Genomic DNA, 18,455 nt, shown 5'->3' on the forward strand with positions numbered 1-18,455 from the left:
TTATTCTCATCAGTCCAAGGTTTTCACAGCATTAACTGTCATTAAAGCAGTGGTAACGTAGGCTCAGCCCCAAGTGACAGCCCTCCCCACCTTTCCTTCTACCTGCCCACAAATCAGACAATATTTCACATCCTTTTTCTAAAGGAAAGATAATTTAGGTGTTTTCTCCAAACTTCTCTACTTCTTCTCCTTGCCATTCAATGGTGCTCTGTATATGGACTGTATGAACCCTCTGAAGAAGCCGCTAAAACACATTGTTAAGCGTTCATTCAACTGGAACGTGCTGGATTTGCACCAACCAGGCATCCTGTGATCGAGCACTCACTCAGAACAACTTGCACTGCTCATTCACACCTCCTCATTTAATGGGGTTAAGAAGTTGCTTTGTCTCCTGCTGAAATAAACAGCAAAAATTATCAGGAACTGGATTCGCTCCCAGACGTGTCTGGCGACTGTAACACATTTATACAGAAACATTGCTAATCGGATTAGTTGGCAGCTACTAAACACTTGGTTGACTGCCATATAGGTAAACCAAAACCTTGGTATTTCTGAAACACATGATCTTTGTCAAGACTTTTTACTTAACACTGAAATATAGCAGAGAGACAAACAACCTTCCTGGAAGTTGACAAGTTTGTCACACTAGCTTTTTGCCAAGATCCACAAACACCATGACTTGGAATATATATTTAAAAATCTAACTATAGCTAGGGCTCAAACATAAAAGCATTAACAAACCCTACTGGTTCTTTGAAACTCATATTCAATATAGAAAATTTAGACAGTGGAAACAGCAATTTCTGCAACTAGATCAAGAGAAAACTGCGCAAGGCACAAAGATACAGTTTTCAATGTTATTATCTAAAATCCTACCAACAAGATAGGTAAAAACACTCTTACTTGTAATTAAACCTGGCACAGTGCATGTCAGTGTTTCCTGTTTAAAAATGTGAATGTTTTGCTTTCTTTTTTTCGATTCAAAAATTAGTATGTTTTGTGCTTATTAAAATTTTCACTTTCTTTGCCCACATTTCTGATACATGTTGGTTTGACAACGTCTCACGTAACCACAGACAGTAAAGGTCCCTGCAATGAAGAGCTGGCAACAAAATAAACCCCAGAACAAATCGATAAATATTTCAATATAATTAGGAAGGTTTTTAGAGGCAGAAGAACAGCCACTAGACAACCATGATGAGAATACAGCAAAGCCCCAAGACACCTGGATGAATTTCCACTAGAGGGTGCACAAAGCCCATCTCATACAGCAACGACCAAGTTCAACATCGCTTCTCCAAGGGGTAACTGTTCCACAATAGTTACAGATGGTCAGAAAGAACTTCAGTTATTCAGGGTTTTTTTTGAGACGGTATACAATGATCCCCAATACCTTCTACAAGGCAAATTAGAACATAGCTGCTAATAATGCTTTAAATCACCGTTAAGTACACTTTACTTCTAAACCCCGACACACAACTGTCAACTTCTAACACTCCACAAATGCCATGTGTTACTTCTTGTTCTCTGTTCCTAACAACTTTCTCAATTTAATCTGAATTTCTCAAGTGTGGAAGACAATTTTCAACTGCTTTCTGCAAACAGCCTCTCAACTTATCCATGAGCACTAAAAACAAAGAAAACTTTGTCAAAATAATAAAGCAAGCACTGAAGAAAACTGAAAAATAGATAAAAGACTAAAACCAGCTTAAGATGCTTAAGACTACAGGTGCTGATATGAAATACAACAGTGTACATGTGCTGTGATCAGCATAAGGAGCCCTTGACTTCACTTAATATAATAGAATAAATCCCTTAAAACCAGCATTTTCTTTAATGAAACATTAATGAATGCTTGCTAAACAGGCAAGTACTCTCAGACATTGGTGGTTATTTAAAAAACCAGCTAGAGTGTTGTGCAAGATGCTGTATGCAAAAAGCAATCGTTACCATCTTGGAAGACCCTCTCCACATTGAGTCCGTAAGTAGCACAGGTTTCGTAGTAAGTGCATCTCTTGAGATCATTCGATAACTTCCTCGCTCTGGCATCGTCTATGACACGTGGATTACTGGAACTTATAGCATCTACAACAACAGCAGGGGGGGGGAAATACATATTTAAATATAATTTGAAAACATCTCGTAATTGTGCCCTAGCAGTGAAATGAAGTACAAATCATGAGACTTTAAGAACTTTTAGGAAATGACAGGGGTGCACATCACTCCGATTTTATGCTTTGTTATCAAAATTATCCACACACGGATTCTAAAAGTCAGAAAAAAACAAAAACGTTTTTGGTTACCTTAGAATACATTGAGGACACTAACCGTAAAAAACACAAAATCACCTGAAAGAACATGAGTTCTGATGCAAAATTACACACAGAAAAACAAATGGCTGGTAAAAAGAAATGTCAAATTATTTCTTTAGGCCTCCTATAAATATCAGCAGTGGATTACAAGTAACCTTCACATGTAGAGCGTGAAGCACAAGATGTGACATGTTTGTAAGGACAAGAACATGGGGGGAGAAATGGTACCAGGTATAACTGTAACGCTTGGGGAAAGCAGGGAAACCACTGGAGTTGTGCGAGAGATGCTTCTCTTACAAGAATATAACAACAAACAAAAGAAACCAACAAAGCCAAACAAAAGTCAATGAACCAAACCAAACCAAAACAAAACCAAAACCAAGCAAAACCCAAACAAACAATAAACCAAACCAAACAAACAAAAATCCAAAACGACCTAGCCAACACTAAGACACCTGGGAGGAAAAAAATCACGATGGGCAAATAAGAAATAACAAAGTCATACAGAACTGCAATTGTCATGTTGCTAAAAATCTAGAGTCCAGCTCTTCCTCACCTAACTCTCCCTGGATGCTTTTTTTGGTCCTTCTGATTTTTTAGGCTGGTTCTCTCTGCATTTTGTCCCAGCACAGCCAGCAGTGCACAAGTAGGAGACAAAGCAGTCAGGGCGGACACTTGCTAGTTTAACGTGAAACGCAGATTTTTTGGTATAGTCACAGCATACACTGTGACCTGGCTGCCAGGTCACAACCAAGGCTGGATCCGGGAAACTTATTGTAAATGCCTTTGAGCCTCGAACCTCGATGCAAAGGCACCCATGAGACACTGTGTGAACATCCTGCACAGCCAATAAAACCAATCTTTTTCTAAACAAATAATAATACTTTGCACCCCTCTGCAAGAGCTACTTTTCACATGTGCTTTATACCACAAATTTCCAGAGTTTATCTATAGGACCTGAGAAAAACTTTATACTAGAAAAAAAAAAAAGAACAACCCCACTAACAGATGAAGGAAGAGTTCTTTCATTGCTGCTGCATCATAGAGAAAACTATACAGAGGTTATACTGCTTGACTATTTATAAAGTGATAATGATATAAACAAATCCTGAAAAGTGATTTGTTTTTTTATTTTAATTTTTTTTTTCCATAGATATATGTATATATATCTATATATCTCCTTGTAAGGTGAGACAGCAGTACAACCTGTTCCACAAAACTCTGCAGCTACCACCTTACCAACACCAGGCACCAGTTTCAGCAGTTAGAGCTGCTCAGAATGTTCTCCTAAAAACCTGGTATTTTCCATGGCAGCAAAACTACCTTCATTCTTTGGAAAAAAAAAAATCATCCCTTTAACATTAGCACCAAATCAGTGCCTATTGCAATCCTGTATTTGAGGCTCAGTTCTGGGCATGACATGACCGTACCTCAACTCATATTATCGCTACTTTCTCGTGAGATCTAATTAATAAAACCAGAGCAGTTATTTGGAACACTAACAGCAGATTCTGTTTTTAATCAGCAGAGGGCGCTGAAAACATTTAACCAGAAAGGAATTGATTGATAAGCAACACCATGGCTGCAAAAAGTGTGATTTCTGAAGCAAACTCAGTGCTACAGGCTGGCCTGTCACAGAACAGTGACGCAGAGGAGAATGTCTGGACTCATCAGGCAAGTGCTGACATTCTGGGAGATAATTCATTTCACAGCTCATTTCAAGAATAACAGTCAGAACCAACAAGCTGGATGTCAAACGGCTTTATTTCAAATATATTTTTATCAGGTATATTTATATATTTAATATATTTCATTTCACTGCACAGTTTGACAGTTAATGTAGTCAAAAAGCTGTATTTTCTTCTGATGCTTACTCCCAGAACTAGCAGTATCTTTAGTCTCATTTTTAAAAAGAAATCCTCTTTGTATCAGTACTGCAACAGAAACCATATTTTGAAAAAGTTCTGCCTTTTCTTTGAAAAGTTCCTTTCTGCTAATAACTGGAATGAAATGGGAAACCATACCCCAAAGTGCCAGAAGTGCAGAAACGAAAGCACCTCACGGAAATGTTTCCCCGTCTCCTTTTTCAGCTCCAGTTTTAAGCTGACAGTGGGGCCCTTCAAAGCAGTTCATTTCTGCTTTTTGGCTGCAGTTTCTGCTGTCCTTGGACTTCTTGTGGACCTGCTTCCCTTTTCATTTTTTGTCATCTGTTTCCGCCCTGAAGCCCAGTTGCGATTCCTCCTGCCCACACATGGCAGTGGGCAGGGGAAGGCAAACTGCTCCCTGACAACAAGGCTGACAAAAGAATAAGCTGAAACAGTGATGAAAAGCTTCAACGCCACCAGACTCAAAGATACCCAAAAATTGAACCTACAAGAGCAACTCGTGACACTTGTGTTGTCCCTTCGGCACAGTAACTTGACAATATATTGAGCACAATGATTCACCATAAAGAAACATGTGTACTATGCTTCCAAAACAGCCGCTCTATAAAGTAACAAGTCTCAAGTCTGGCACCTATGCAGGAACTCCTAATTTTTGCAAGAATTATCACAGGAGGGACATCTACATGGCCAGGTACAGAACGGCCTCAACTCGTGTGTCTACTCCCTGCAAACCTACTGCAGTCTGGGAAACTGATGAAACATTAATGTGACCAACTGGCAAAACAAGGCAGGGGATGCACAAAAGACAGCTCAGATGAAAAATAAACTGAAATATTGTTGATACCTTTCCCCTGCTGCATTTCCCCATGGGATAGCTATGGCTAGCGCTGCTGCTCCAGAAGGGGTTTTGGAAAAACAGAACGGGGGGGATTGTTTCAGGAGGTTAAAAGTTGCATTTCCATTTGGTTTGAAGAATGGTGTGAGATTGCATAAGGGCACAGTTCAGTTCCATTTCTTACACAGCACTGTAGGTTTTTAATCTCTGATCCACATGGCTCCCAGGAATGCTGAAGTATTGGTCACTTCTCCACTGCCAAACTAATGGCAATGGGTCTGATGTCAGAACTTCATTACACAACTGACTCACCTACCCAAATTCAAAGTCAGCATCTCCCTGCTGAGCAAGGGACTAGCAAGCACTGAAAACATTTGTTAAATATTTTCATTGCTGAAGTCCTACACTCCCTTTCCCAAGGGTGCTGCATGGATATTTGTCTCCTGCCTCAAACCAGGCCCTGCAATGCCATGGCCCATAGCAAAGCCAGCTGAGGAAGCCCAGAGGGCAGAACACCACCCTGCTGATTAACTGCCAGCTTATTCACAAGCTCTCATCATCAGAATGTCACTACTGATGGAAGAGAGGGGACAGGACAGGATGTGGCTTTGTCAGCTTGGAACAGTCTATAGGGTCACAGAAATATGCTCAAAAATCAAAACTGCACTTACCTTGGGTTCCCACCAGTACCATTGGAATTTCACTAGTGTTACGATAGTTTGCCATCCGGCTGTAGTAGTGGTAAACAGTCTGGAAGCTGATTTCATCTTCCAAGCTGAAGACAAATATAACAGCATCCACCCACATGGCAAACTGCAGGATAAAAATGGAAAGGGCATAGTGTGAGAAAAGCAGTGAACAGGAAAAAAGATGAACATTCTTACCTTACTTGGAGAGAAATACACATCAGAGAAACTTCGTTAGTGATAATAAACAAGACCTTAAAAGTGGCATATCATTGCTAAAATGATGAATCAACGTTCATCATTGTAAGTGATGGTGATCTGGGATACATGAAGGCTTTTCCCCACGCTCACAACTGCATTTCTCCTTCACTGGTATATGGTATTACAAGCCCAACTACTAATAGTGCACGTTGGTTTTGATTCACAGCAAATCGTGACAGCTTCAGATTTCCGAATTTGTGCATTATAAATGAAAAGCACCTATTTCTAGGAACTTGAGCACCCCATTTAGTGTGTTTTTTCCACACTCTGTGCTTTCCATGCACGCATGCTGATGTTGTTCCTGTTAACGCCAGGACAAATACTACAGTTGTGGTTTTACAAGCATTGTGAGTAATTCTCACATCTTGATGAATGTCCAAAAACATTATTTTCAAATTTCCAATTTTTCACTGTACAGACATTCTAAGCAAACACTACTGAATGTCTCATCCAGCTTTCAGTGTGCAAACAAACTATTCTCTCTTGGCATCAGTAATCTGCTAAAAGATGTGCAGACACACAGGCCAAGGCAAGGTACTGCTTACGTGACCATGCAAGTGACGAAGTTTTAACTCACAAGTGGAATAAGATTGTTCAAATATATTTAATATAACAACAAATGTATACAGGACATCAAAAAAAGACTGAAGTTAAGCTTACCTCGCTGCCTTTATTTTTCCCTAAGTGACTCCATTCCTACCCAAATTTAAACCAATGGAAACAAGTTTCAGCCATCGGAATTCATACCTTTTATTTTATTACTACTGCAATATGCCAGGTAGATTGGGGACACACTGAACATACAAACAGCTGCAGGAGGGCTCATTTGGGAAACATTTCTATTACACATTTTTGAAAGTTTTATGAGACTAGCCTAGGTTTTTAAGCACTTTACTTCAGCCTTACCAGCAGTATTTAAACTGCTTCAATCACTGATTTGTAGGTTCACACGATCTCAGTTTTTAGCAAGGCATCCCCAGCTGCATATGCAAAAGGAAGGAAAAAGAGCCAGCAGTATGAAGTTATGTACTAAAGTTGCTGAGCTCATTAAATTTCCTTTTTCAGAATCAGGAGCTAGCAGTACTTCTTGCCTATTTTGCACACAGCATATTAGCCTGCAATTTAAGTTAACGTGCACGTTTGAGATTGTATTGTACTTGAAACCAAACACACATATTATGGTTACAGCGTAAAAAACAGACAAAAATGTTTTGCAGTTTTCAAGGCAGTGAGGAGGACAATCATCTAGATGTCAGGGATAGGAATATCTACACACAGCATAGTTGCTGCCAGAATAAGGCCAGCTACCACACTACTAAATTGAACTGTTCAAACCAGAAGATCTAACCAGAGACAGCATCATTACTTGGGACTTGGTTTGGAGTCTTATAATAAAATGGTTCTCACTGACTGGACTCAGCAGCATGATGTCAAGAATTCTTCCTTACAGCTATAATGTCCTTAAAGCATCAGTTTGGAAGCTAACAGTGTCTCTAAATTTTCTTAATGTTTCATCAGTATGTAGCAGAAGACTTCTAATGAAGATTATTAAAAAAAACGCAGAGAGTGGTTATTCAATGTGGTGCCGTCCAGACACAAAATGTTTCCAGTAATTTCTTACTTCTCTTTTTATATTAAAATAAGTTTAAGCTTCGTGGATACCAGACCTGTGATATTAAAAACAAAAGAAATTTCGGAAAACACACAGGAGGTCTGGAAATCCAGGATGTTTTATCCACACCACTGTGCAGAGAATAGCTTGAAACAAGGAGGACGGCTCAGCTGCTGATATACAAATCCTTCTTCAGCCTTGCTACTGTGATAGAGCAGATCTGTTTGTTCCAGATAAGTCCAAATAAAACCAAACAATAAATGGAAGTTCTAAATTAAAAACAAACAAACAAACCCAAACAACAACAAACATCAAACAAAACCAAAAACACCCCCCCCCAAAAAAAAAAAAAATCAAAACAAACAAACCATAAATAATCAAGAAAACAAAACACATACAAAGCCCCCCCCCAAAAGCATGCAACAGCTCATTATAACTCAGTTATGTTAACTGGGTTTTACAGCAGGAGGCTACCACATCTGTAACAGATCACAGTAAAAGCAGAATCAAACCTGGTGAGGAAAAGAAATGGTCAATATTCACAAACTTAGACAGTGGCAAGACTGAAGAAGCATTAGCCAGTGCATCTGACCACCTCCCTGTTCAGACAATCTTATGTTAGACATGAGAGACCATAGATCCAGAAAGTGAATCTTCAGGTGAGTTCATTTTCCCTCCTTTCCTGCCAAAAAAAGGGGATGATGAACTGTCACTGTGGCTGTTTATTAGCCTGCAGTTAATGCAAATGAACTCTAAAAAACCAAATCTTCAGGTGCAAAAATATTTACATTGCTGTGTGTACCTTTACAACTCCAGCATTTATCTTTTATGTGAGGGAATGTTCTCTAAGCATCAGGGCTTGGAAGCTGTTGTGTACTTCAGCCAAATTATTCACAGCCTCAAACAGAGCACTTCTTTTAGGCTCCTGCCTCACACGGCTGCAGATGTGTCAGCGACACTAATTTTTTGTTTTTATTTTAACTTCCTTCCAGGATGTCTCTCTTGGTCCCCATTTCCTCCACCTCCTTTCTCTTCTCCTTTATCCAGGCACCTTCCCCCCTGCTCTAATCCTCCTGCAGCTAATGAGCAATAGTGGAGCATTGAAACACAAGCTGCTGCTGCTGGCACCGCTCCCGTTCAGCTGTTTGGCGATAGCACAGCTCCTGCTGCTAGATTTTTTATTTTTTTGGAAGCAGATCCACTACTGATCAGCCAAGCAAAGCAAAGCCAGTGGCAGCCAGCACACTTGAGTGCCCAGGTAAGAAGAGGCAGAGGGGAGACAAGGAGGAGGATGCTTGAAGACAGCCGGCCAGGCTGGCTGTGCCTGCGGTGATTTAAGCATCACATAAACAAATGCTTCGCTTCACACCGCTCAAAATAGAGTAACAGAGTTAAACACACAAAACCACAGGTGTCGTCTCAAAAGCAAATCCCGGTGAGTCACCTTCTCCCAGTCAAGAAGGCAACACACCGTACACAGGCACCGAGTCAGAAATCTGAGAACTCAGCGATGCCGAGCTGAGCGTTAAACAGCACAGGGAGCAAAACATGGAAGCAACAGGGAATGCAAATATTAGTACACAAGTATGTGTGTCACTGTACATCTATCTGATTTGTATTTTAACAATTTAGAGAATGTAACTCAAAGGAAAATATATGACTCTAACATGCAGCTTTGCCACCACTGGAAGCATTTGATTAGGCACTCAGTGCGCGTTAACCGTGTGCCTTTACTACCCAGTTTCACTCTATAATCAAAATCCCAAATGTTTTCTAAACAGAATATTTTTCACCTGAGGGTGATGTGAACATTTTCCCAAAAGAAATATGAGCAGAACCCAGGAAAGGACAAAACGAAGCCAGTTCTCTTAAAGGAAGGTGTGATTTTCGGTTGGTTGGTTTGTGTTTTGTTTTTGTTTGTTTGTTTAAAGAAAGGAACCCGTGGTGTTGGGCTGATAAAGCTCTATCGGTGCAGTGCTCACCTGTGCCTCCGGAGGGCCCCCTTCATCTCTGATCAGCAGCAGATAGCTTTGTCCATCAACTACTATCTCTTTCTTGAATCTCCCACCTGTCACACAGAGTAACTCATTACAGAACTGAAAAACGTAAAAAATACAAAACAGAAAAAGGCTTCGCTTGTGGAAAAAAGGTGTCCTTAAGAACTTCCTCAAATTAATCACCTACCGTGAATATAACTTAAGTTCATATGCACATAACTCTCTTAAGTAATTTTTATGTAAGTCATATTAAAAATAAGGCTAATGTGGAAAAAAGCCAACAATATCATTACAAACACCAACTCCCATTTAGGTGTACTTGGTTTTGATACATATAGCTAAAAGACAGTCACCTTTGTTTTTTAAAATGGTGAGAAATGTATCTCTAAGAAACGCAAACATAGGACAGTTGCATACAAATGTTATCTATTAGAACTAAAATAAATTTCTTGTGTGTCTCAGCATTTCCTCAAGAGAAGCCCAGTTCTTACAGCAGACATGTAATGTTATGAAAATGATACTTCTATATTCACAAACCACAGTTAGGGGAAAATACTAGACACGTTAGACAAAAAAAACTACAATGGTGGTACCTTAACAGAGAATGTTATGCAACTTACTAGCAGGATGAATTAAAGACCTATTTTTGAGATCTAAATAAAAGGAGCAGCATCGCAGCCTTCAGCCAAATTCTATTCCTGATCCTATTATTTCAGGAAGAAGTAGAATATTGAGTGCTTGTGAAGACCAAAGAGCTGGCACCGAACCTAAGAAACCAAACGGGGCCGTGCAGCTGCCCCATTCCTTTCTCTGTCCACTGGTCCGATGGGGACTTTGAGCCTGACCCAAGGGCAGAACTGGGATTGCTTTCCTTTGGGGTTAAGCACATTTCTGGCATCCTGCTATGTCTCATGACGGACTTCAGATAACAACAAATCTCATTTCAGGTTTCTGGTGTGACTGAGCCCAAGCCAGGATTAGCAGGCTTGGCCTGGCTAAGCCTTTGGGTTGTTCAGGCTCCTCTCCTGGAAGCAGAGGACTCCTATCTCCCCTCTGATGCCACAAAGGGCCCACGGCCTCCACTCTTGGCATCGTCCCACTGCCTCACATCTGCACTTACCGGGCTAAGATAAAACATGTCTACTGACACACATGCTAAACTCCTTTCTTTACCCCTCTTTTTTTAAACTGGAATTATTTCCAATTTGAATCTTGTTCCCCAAGTATGCTTACTTAAAAAGTTCTCATACTGTCAAACCAAATGCATTTAAACACATGGTAGGTGGGTGAACAACTCTGACTTGTTCTCCAAACAAGCTCTCCGGGCACATAAGTCAGCGCACACAGGCTAACGCGGATCCTCAAAACGTTTGCACAAAAATTGCTCGCCTAGGGGAAACAACAACCTGGCTTAAACCCACCATTCCCACAGCCCAACCACTACGGCTGGTTTCAAATCCAGATCACTCAGCTATGTACAGTATTTAAGCATGTTTAAACACATTTTGTTTTTAATACAAGACATAAGAACACAGGGGTTTGTTTGTGGATTTGCTGTTGTTGTTTTTCTGTTGTTTTTGTTGTTTATTTTCTTTATAGACCTATCCTACTACGAACAGCTTAGCAGTACAAACATGCAACAATTAAGACTGTCACATTTCTGGTTGTTTAATTGCACAGAAGAAGTAAAAGAGCTATATATAGATTTTCATTATCTTGCTCAAAAGCTGAATTTCTACTTTGCCTTCAAAGACCAAGTGGCAGGTAAATATACATCATTACTGAACTTGATTGGAATAATCAAAATCAAGTGTGAAACCTTGCAAGGAAACTAGTCTCAGCTCTCAAGAACTGAATTTCTATTAACCATATCATTATTTCTATATGTCGTCAATTAATTGTATACACTTCATAATGAAGTGTTAAATAAGATGAATTGCTTATATACAGCCCTCCAGAGAGCTCTTTAAAGCTGTAAGTAACAATGGAAATGCAATATATAGGTGATCGAAGAGTGAAGTTCTGTGTAATTGCCATTCCCTATTTCCTTTATTTAAACACTGAAAGTTCACACAGCTAATTATAAAATACTACGAAGCGAACACATTCAAGAGCCAACTCATTATTCCCTCTTGTCAACAGGATGCCTTTCAGGTCTCACTGTATCTTCAAATGGTCCTCTGAGGTATAAAGGAGGTACAGACGAGGTAAAATAAAAAGCTTAAATAGAGGGTTTTTTTAAAAAAAATCATATGCCCATGTAGTATTAAAATGTATACACATGGATCACAAACATGAGCACTACAAGATTTATTCTTGAGAGCCACTTCAGGATCACTAGAGATGATGTTTGCAGGGGTAGGTTTGAGAAGTGTATATTTAACAAATACAGTGTAGAGTTATCCAACATCTCCCTTGCTATACGAATCCACACTAAGTGACCAGCTTGTACACCTCTTCCTCGTCTTCTCAAAAACCCACTGTGCGTACAGCTCAGTACAATGATACTCTATTTTTATTTCCAGTATTCATTTCAAATCTTGACATGCTGTACCACATCACCAAGGTCTGTCACGCTGGAAGAGCAGCATACAGGCAATTTAAATCTATTCAAGTGGCTTTACCTTAAAAGCCAAGTGAGCTCATTATCTGGAATATGCACTAGTTCCTTGCACATCCTCATGCATCCATTTATTTTTGTTTTGATTTACGTATTTCACAATAAATAGTTTAAACCTAATAACCCCACCAACCAAAATGTTTAGAAGAATGCCCTGCATTTCCAAACTGTAACAAGCATTTTAAAACAATCTGAAGATACACAAATGTAACAGGAGACTTGCGCTCATCCCCCAAATCAGAATTATTTTATGCAAATTTGAGATCAAAGCAGGATGCATCCCTATTAACTAGTGTTTCTACAACATTAAAGAGCCTTTATCATGAGCACGTCTTAACCTTAGGTACTACACAGGACAGAGATTAAGAAAACCTACCTCGACATGAAAAAATTACATAAACAAAAGTATAAACGGTAAAGAATAAACAGACTTCTGCCAGTGTGTGAAACCAGGGCTCTGTGGTTGTCCCGCACATATCTGTGGTCATAAGATTAAGGGAAACAATTGACTGATTCTGCCTTTGCCTTGACGAGCCCTGACATGACCCATCTCCAGGCCCAGCAAGTAAAAGCAGTGAAAGGGCAGTGATTTTGAGACGGTTTGGCCTGCGCTAGTAATTTAAAACAAAACATCTTTGGCATTTGTAAAGTGTCACAGGGGCATCGGGAAAGAGAAAGCAGAGAGACCAGCCAGTTCAAATATTGAACTACTGCAACTGGTCAAAAAAGTCATGAACTCTCCCATGGCTACAAAATACCACAGTATTTTTTTAATGTATTTGTATATATGATGGAGGCACAAGATACTGTCTAAACCGAAGACACTGAAAACAAAGAAATGACCTTCTTAATTTAAAGAATGAGCTCAAAAAAACACAGCGCGAGTCCCAAGGGAGGTGGTGAGCTTTGTTCCACTCCCATCAGTATTATGACACACGCAGCTTTTTAATGAGGGAATTTCTCAACTCCTGTATGCACCTGCCAAAGGAGGTCACTGAAAGAGAGAGACTGGCAGCCTGGACCATGGCTCTGAAGGACGAAGCAACGGCTCCTGATACGTCCTAACAGGCACGTCAAAGCACAAAGATGCTGAGCTCAAGATGTGCAATCAACAGCTGAACTATTATATATTTACTTGCAGCCCCAACCCCAGCTCTAAAGCCATATAAAAGACATGCCAGTGAATATCTAAATAACTCTCTACAGCCAGACAGATGGAGCTGGAAACTGTTTTCATGAAATATGACAGTAATTTTATAAAAACAAATCACTGAAACTGTGTGGAAGCTTTAATTTGGGAGGATTTTAGTATGTGATTTATTTATTTTCTCTAAAGCTCTGTATTCATAAATCGCTGCATTATTCCCAGGTTTCCAGGGCAAGATCATTATCAATTCACACAGACTCATTTTCAGACACGTACAGAATTTTGCATAAGGCGGCAAACATTACTGCTGTGTACAAACCACAGTGCCCACCAGAAAACAGAGCTGTGATTCTGATGCCACCCATAAAACCATCCATGCTCCTCTCTGCATTAGGCCAGATTCCTACTATAAAATGCTCCAGACAAAAATACAGCTTTGATCAATATAAAGCTAAATAAATTCTGTGTGTCAGTGATTTACAACCACAGCTAAAAACCCAACACAAGTCAGAATACCAGGCTGAGGGAATCAACAAAAGCTTCCTAATCTCATTTCTATGCATAACGTTCTACAAAGGTTCACCCTTCGAATCAGCAGAGCTAAGAAACTGTCCTTTGGTAAAAACTGATACTAGCTTTAAATACCACACACATTTGTAATCAAAGGTGCTCAATACTGCAAAAGCTTTTTACTACATGGGGAATTGCGTGGATGGAGGTTTTCATCCTGCTCTGAAAGCCTGGCTGCCGAGAGCTGTTCCACTGCGTAATTGCTCGCCAGAGCAACCGCTGATTTTCATACTGTGTCCCCAGGCTCGACTGCCTTCGCCAGGCTCTTTATTCAAGCAAATTGCCACGGGGATGAAGTTATTTGGCCATATGAGAAAGATAAATTGGGGGGGCTGGGCGCATGACAAGCCCACGTCTACCACAACTGTGGGGGCAGGGCAGGCAGGGAAGCAGAGACCGAAGGGACGAGTGAAGCAGCCGTAAAAGCCTCTATTTTGTACTCCCAATGACACGTGAATTTTGACAACAGTGGCCAGTTGTCTCACAAACGCAGTCTCCTTTTTTTGTTTTTTCTTAGGATGGAAAAGACAAGAATCTAGCTTCTCTTCAAGGAAACACATTTAAAAGCCACCTATTCCTTCTGTTCATACATCCAGGACAAAATATATTAAAACTGTTGATTAAGCTCAGAAACAATAAATGCTCTCAAGATCTGCAACTATGCAGAAGCACCAAAGAAGAATGACAGCAAGAGTCCAGTAAACCAATGCTAGTGTTGCAGCTCAACGTTACCCAAAGCTTTTATTTAAATAAACCATCCCTTCAAAATGTTTTTTTCTCGGTGTTTCCCAAGAAAGCATATTATCACACAAGAAGCGTTAAAACTGAATTTTTACCACATCAAGTTGTGCTCAGCGCTTGATGTCAACTCACACTGGCATTAGCAGAAGAGACTATTGCAAACTACCTCTGAGCCACATGGGAAGCAAGCTCTTGGGTATTTCCTTAATGCAAATATCGTGCTAGACGAGACTTCAGAAACCAAATGTGGTTGAGCTGGGTGCAGCGTCAAACCACAGAAGTGCAAAGACTGGGGAAGCATCACCCTGGCACGAGACCACAGCCACACGCAGATAACTGCACCACCTCCCAGCAAAGCACCAGGGTTCAAACAAAACAAAACACCAAACCAAGAAAAAAACCGCAAACAAAGAAACAAAACAACAAAACAACCTTGACTGAGCCTTTTGAAACCCACCATCTGCTTCTGCCAACAGATGTATTTTGGAAAATACATGGATCACATAATGGGCTAGAATATCAGACTACCAAGCTATACCCAATTAAATCAAGGTACACACACAGGCACCATGTACGATGTAATATAGATAGATAATCTTATCATTACATACAAACTGACAAGGAAGCACCAAAAGATGTTGTAATTCCATGAAAAGAAGGTTTACTATTGGAATTTTAGTAGCAGCTGCAATCACATTTAACAACTTAATTTTGAGATACATTCACTGAAATATTTGCAGTGCTACATCGGATGGGTCCACAAAACCTGGTGATGATTTCCATGGAGATCAACTGAATTTTAAGTTTTTAAGCTTTCAGGAAAACATAGCTTACACTTAAAAAAAAGTTTACTTCTCAAGTTGCATAGAATTAGAGGCCCTAATTAAAATCCAGACAGAAATGGGATAGAGGGGACTCATTTTGAGAACATATCAAGGCAGTGACACTGAATGACATTTCTGCAAAGGCATTTGGTCTCATTTCCACGTGGTATAAAATAATTTAACAAAGAGTAGCAAAGTCCTGAGCAGCCTGACTGGGGCTGCAAATTAAACAAATAAGGAACGGGGGGAAATCCTGCTGCAACCCACTCTTGGCTCAACACCAGCCAACTAGTATGAAATACCCAGCAGTTGCTTCTAGTTAATTTAAACAGTTGCCAGCATCTAAAGAAAACAAAACAAAAATATGCAGTGCTTCACAGACCAGTCTGGAAAGAGCATTTATTTGAGCCACCCACACGTTATTACACACAAACACAGTTATTAGACATTTGGGTGCAGGGAGGGAAAAATTCCACAGCAGATTATCTCTCTGCTAGAAGAACCTGGCATAGGGAAAAGGAGAAGCCAGAAGTAAATAGGCTGAGATTCCCATCCCATGTTATACTTCAGGTGGAAGGAGAAGAAAATGATCAATTAACCACCAAGATAAATTAGTATAAAAAAGAGCCAGCCTCTGAGCAGTTAAGTTTACTTCATGACATGAAGACAGGCCTTGGAGAAGAGTAGTGCATGTTATATTCTCACTAGAAAGCTGCTGACTGTCTGTGACATACTGCTGGTAAGCTAATTAGAGAAGCCCAGTCTTAATAAAATTACAGTTGTGAGTGCAGATGCAGAGGTAAGCCGTGCTTGGTACTCATCAAATGACTCATCTTTAAAAAAGTAAGATACCGACGCAAGTTTCTGCAGGAGTTTCAACTCTCATGTAAGTATTTGATTAATAACCTAGAAGATGGAAGTAACAGGTTATTTAAATTCTAGATAATGAAGCGAAGCAGGAGGGATGGCAATGATATTAGAAAAATGGGATTGTACTTCAACGTTGCCACAACAAATTAGAAAAACAGATTGGAAAGAACAACAGCAGCATCCCAGAGACTGACCAGCCGCAGGAGGTAAGTAAAGATGGAAGCAAAGATGGAAGCAAAGATGGAAGCAAAGATACAAAGCTCTACTCAAGAGTCACCAAAATTCTAGGTATAAACTTAGGGATCTATATTCCAGCAGGAAAGCTGACAAGCAGAATGAGATTCCGGCAAGTACCCACTGCTAATGTGCTTTTTAAAACAGTTTTGCCCTCAGAGCATTTCAAATCTTGTATGGTTATGATTTCACTCTCCTGGCTAGAAGCATCGCTGTGCCTCAGGGTATCCTGTTTACAACATAATCAGTATCTGATTATCTGTTTGACAAACTAGAGAATCTACTCATCTGTTAAACCCGTTTAGGGAGTAGTACTCTATTTCCCTTTTCAGCAGAAGCCATACAGGTAGCACCCTCTCAAGGACAACTTAAAAAAATGTGTTTAGGTAATACTGAAGGATGTGACACAGCAGAAATAGTACAATATGCTACTATTTAGCATCCTAGCAAAAGCATTTGTATTTAAAGCAGCGCATTGATTTTTAGAAATTACACCAGAATTACACCCACCACTTTACACTTGACTGGAAAGAATCTATGGTTGTCTTTCCTCCTAAGAAAGGCACAGCACCAACTGATATCAGATTTTATATACAATAAATAGGCTTGAGATTTTAATCCTCGTCAAGGTTCTAGTGCGAATTTGCAAAATTCTGAAACACTGTCTGCAAAGTGATAAAGCGAGCACTCATATCTCCAAATTTACCCCACAAACAAGATAGTAGACATCCACCAGTTCAACATGATGCAGTGATATATTTTCATCTGACATCTACTGCACATAAATACACAAAAGTTTTGGCACTGAGCAAGTAAAAGCTGAATATGTTACATGTTGTGAGTGTGCCCTTGTTCATAGTTCATTCATGTGAAAAAATACTTCTGACAGTTTAAAGGGGTGGAAAAATAACAAGTAGGAACCTGCGAGGAACCTCCAACTCCTACAGTCACCCCAGCGTCCTGAGTGCCAGGAGCCTCTTGCAGCCACAGCTGCATCACCTGCAGGACCTTCTCTGTACACTGAATCCTGCAACTGCAATTTGAAATTATTTTAAGATTCCTGCACCGCTGCATTTTCATCAGCACCCTGATCTCTTAACTGGGCGTGGTTTTATTTGAATCTCATCAGGGCACAACCATGAATGTCATATATTTGATCTCAGACAGTAAAACTCCTCAGATGAACAAACTCAAGTATTTTTAAAAGCTATGCTTTAATAAGCATTAAAACGGAAGACAGAAAAGGTATCTGTACATTTACAGGGGTGTGACCAGTACTCGCAGCTTCCCATCCTCGCAATATGGTCAGGAAAACATCATTTTATAAGGCAAACAGCCACATCTAGTGCTATCACCATCCCACCAAGGATCCCCCGAATAACCTGTCTGTCCTAATATTGTCAGCTGACAAGGGTCTACAATTAAATTAATGGTTCAATTTATACTAATAAGACAGGAAATCAGGCATATCTCGTAGCCTTTCTTTACGTGTGTGCTGGGGTTTGTGTTTGGTTTTTGTTTGTTTGTTTTTACTTTTTATTTTATTGACAGCAGGTGCAGACAGTTGCTTACATGTCACTCCCACTAACTGTATATACACTACAAGTCTAATTTTAAACGCTTATTTTTATCAAGCCAGCTGGAGACAGACAAAAACCGACCAGCAGCAATCGGCTTCCCTGGGCAGGATGTGATGCTTTGTAGACTCCTACCTGTTTCCATCACCAGTCTTTTCAAGTTTAAAAAGCTTACACCCCAAAATACCACTTTCCAAACAAAGTTCCTTACAAAGTTAGCCCCACAACTTAAAACATTATACCATAGCTCTTTTTTTGCTGCAGTTCCTTAAAAAAGTGTTTT

The 18,455-nt window shown here is 39.9% G+C and overlaps 1 protein-coding gene across 19 annotated transcripts in view; it reads right to left on the reverse strand.

The window, feature by feature from the left end:
- Window positions 1-18,455, reverse strand: part of AGAP1 (ArfGAP with GTPase domain, ankyrin repeat and PH domain 1) — a 370,539-nt gene that overhangs the window by 220,912 nt on the left and 131,172 nt on the right. For 18 of the 19 annotated variants that reach the window (XM_065069196.1, XM_065069193.1, XM_065069192.1 and 15 more), the window contains 3 exons: window positions 9,575-9,660; window positions 5,705-5,846; window positions 1,951-2,085 (listed from right to left, as the gene is read on the reverse strand). The exons of the other annotated variant lie outside the window; for it this stretch is intronic. In XM_065069196.1, coding sequence (XP_064925268.1) covers window positions 1,951-2,085; window positions 5,705-5,846; window positions 9,575-9,660 — 363 coding nt within the window. The remainder of the gene's footprint in view (window positions 1-1,950; window positions 2,086-5,704; window positions 5,847-9,574; window positions 9,661-18,455) is intronic. 19 annotated transcript variants of the gene reach the window in all.

The sequence above is a fragment of the Columba livia genome, chromosome 7 (genome assembly GCF_036013475.1).
Source record: "Columba livia isolate bColLiv1 breed racing homer chromosome 7, bColLiv1.pat.W.v2, whole genome shotgun sequence".
NCBI classification, from domain to species: Eukaryota; Metazoa; Chordata; class Aves; order Columbiformes; family Columbidae; genus Columba; species Columba livia.